At 45.5% G+C, this 2,300-nt stretch overlaps 1 protein-coding gene across 1 annotated transcript; it reads right to left on the bottom strand.

The window, feature by feature from the left end:
- Positions 1-219: 219 nt before the first annotated feature.
- On the bottom strand, positions 220-1,079 carry LOC119325364 (glycine-rich cell wall structural protein-like). The gene is made up of 2 exons (XM_037599117.1): positions 908-1,079; positions 220-812 (listed from the first exon to the last, which is right to left on the bottom strand). The coding sequence occupies exons 1-2, from the start codon at positions 984-986 to the stop codon at positions 628-630; spliced, it is 264 nt and encodes an 87-aa protein (XP_037455014.1). The 5' UTR covers positions 987-1,079; the 3' UTR covers positions 220-627.
- Between the last annotated feature and the right edge of the window lie 1,221 nt (positions 1,080-2,300).

The raw sequence follows: 2,300 nt of genomic DNA, 5'->3' as shown, positions 1-2,300 counted from the left end.
TTATGTCCCAGAGAAGAGGGCACCACACCCGGTGGACACGGAATCCTCACTCTCAAAGACTATGTCACGTCACAGACGGTTGCACTCTCAAAATCATCTCTGGTAGAATCTCATCCCAAGCTGTTGTTTAAAACTTTTTGCTGATATATCCCGTGTATCAGCAACATGGTATTAGTTAGGGAAATTTAACTATATGATTCTCAAACAAGAGCGTGGGACTTTTGTTATAACATGCACACACGAGGGTTGCCTGTACATTGAGCAAGGAACACAACGCTTACACACGACCAGATCGAAGCCCTGGTATTGGATTAAGATACATACATCTATACATACATATATACTCCCTCCGTTCTTAAATGTAAGTTTTTGTAGAGATTCTACTATCAACTACATACGGATGTATATAGATGCTTTTTAAGTGTGGATTCATTCATTTTGCTCCGTATGTAGTCCATCCAGTGGAATCTCTAGAAAGACTTACATTTAGGAACGGAGGGAGTGCATACATGCATGCATGCACCTATCGTCTTATTGACCATGTATACGAGTAGTTACTATGTGCTTGCAACTAGCAACGGTAGTATTAGTACCTATATATACTACGCAGGTAGCTGCATCTAGCACTTAGTGGCGGACCTCCTCCGCGATCTCGTCGGGGGTGCAGCAGCGGCAGCTAGTACGCCTGTAGCAGTTGTGCCGGCAGCAGCGGATGCCTCCGGCGGCGTGTCCAGCATACCCGTTGCCATCGCCACTGCCACCACCGCCGTCGTAGCCGACCTGAACACCGGCTTGGGTCTCCTTCTTGGCCTCTGCATGAGCAAAAATAGTACGTATGTATTTAGCCTAATGATGATACATACGAAGACGATACGTGTATATAGTGCAGTTGAAAACTAGTGCGCACGAGTTTGTTCAGCTGTGGCCACGAGGAAAGACGCAGCAAGCAGCAGGACAGCAAACACAACGAGACCCTTGGACGCCATGCTTGAAATCCTCGTCGACCTTCAATTGGGCGTGCAATATTGATCAGCAGCAAATACCTTGTACTAGCTAGCTAGGTTGTGTGTTGTGTGATGGATGATCGAAGCCAATTTATAGACGGGAGGTCAGCTTGGATAAGATAGAGGGGAGGTCAGCTTGGATAAGATAGGAGGAGCTGATGTACGTACAAAGTAGTGATGGCAGCGGTGAGGAAACGGGACAAAGCTCGACTCGGCGACGGCGCCATATGCATGCACGCACCGATCAGCACCGATGGGTACGAATTAATGTAGATGTGTGCATCCAAATCCATGAGATAAGATGTGCATGCCTTCCTCTCAATTCGGAGTACTGTACCGAAAATTGGCAGGACACACGAGTGCCGGAGCACTCGCCTGTCAAGTTCAGCCGTCCGTTCGATTTGCCTCTTGAGTCATGCAGTAGGTGGATCCCGCATGAGGGCACAATAAGCTTTAAGTTTCAAGGATGAACTTAGACTGTGCTTGATAGCAATGGGTGAAATAAACCGAAGTATCTAAAACTACAGTAATTTTGGCTGTAGGTATGAGATACCGTGGTTTTACCTAAACACAGTATTTTGGAGGATTCACAATACATAGAACCTGTTTGGTTGTTTTCACACAATGCTGTAAATTTTGCTGCCTAACCATTGTGTTCAAACACAGCAGCAGCTACCTAGTAGAAGTAGGAGGAAACAAGGATTTTTCCTGTGCAGATAGCAAGAATCGAATACATCTAGTGCCCTGGCCTATTCCTTCCATCACCGGCGGAGATGAGCTGCATGTGGTGTGGGAAAAGGCACGGCCGTGTGTGGAGGAAGGGGCCGGCGCTCGGCCTTTGGTTTCTTTGGTCTCTCCATCGCCATTTTTTTGTTTCCCCGTGGCCTCCGAGGAAGATATCTCCAAAGGCGACAAGGCCGTGCGGCGGCCTGGGAGTGAGATCTTTTTTTGATCGAAGGAGTTGTTGAGAACAGCGAGGAAGAAGATAACGCGCAGATCCTTCTTTTCGACTGCTCTGTTTTGAAACGCGCAGATCCTTGTTTTCGGCTGCTCTGTTTTGAAAAAAGAGGCATGAGGTTCTCTTTTTTATGCAGAGAAAATACTGTGGTTTGGAAAAAACTGCAGTATTGAAATCACAGTTTTTAGAGGCAGCCAAACAACCCTTTGTTAATAAAACTACAGTAATATAAAAAAATGTAGTATTTTGAGAATACTTAGAAAATACTTTGTTATCAAACGTTGCTTGCATCTAAAATTGCCAAGTTTCAATCAGTTTTAGAGATATAATTTTAAGCA

The sequence above is a fragment of the Triticum dicoccoides genome, chromosome 6B (assembly GCF_002162155.2).
Source record: "Triticum dicoccoides isolate Atlit2015 ecotype Zavitan chromosome 6B, WEW_v2.0, whole genome shotgun sequence".
In the NCBI taxonomy this organism is placed as follows: Eukaryota; Viridiplantae; Streptophyta; class Magnoliopsida; order Poales; family Poaceae; genus Triticum; species Triticum dicoccoides.
The sequence above is the reverse complement of the archived record's forward strand: the minus strand, read 5'-3'. Positions and strand labels throughout refer to the sequence as shown.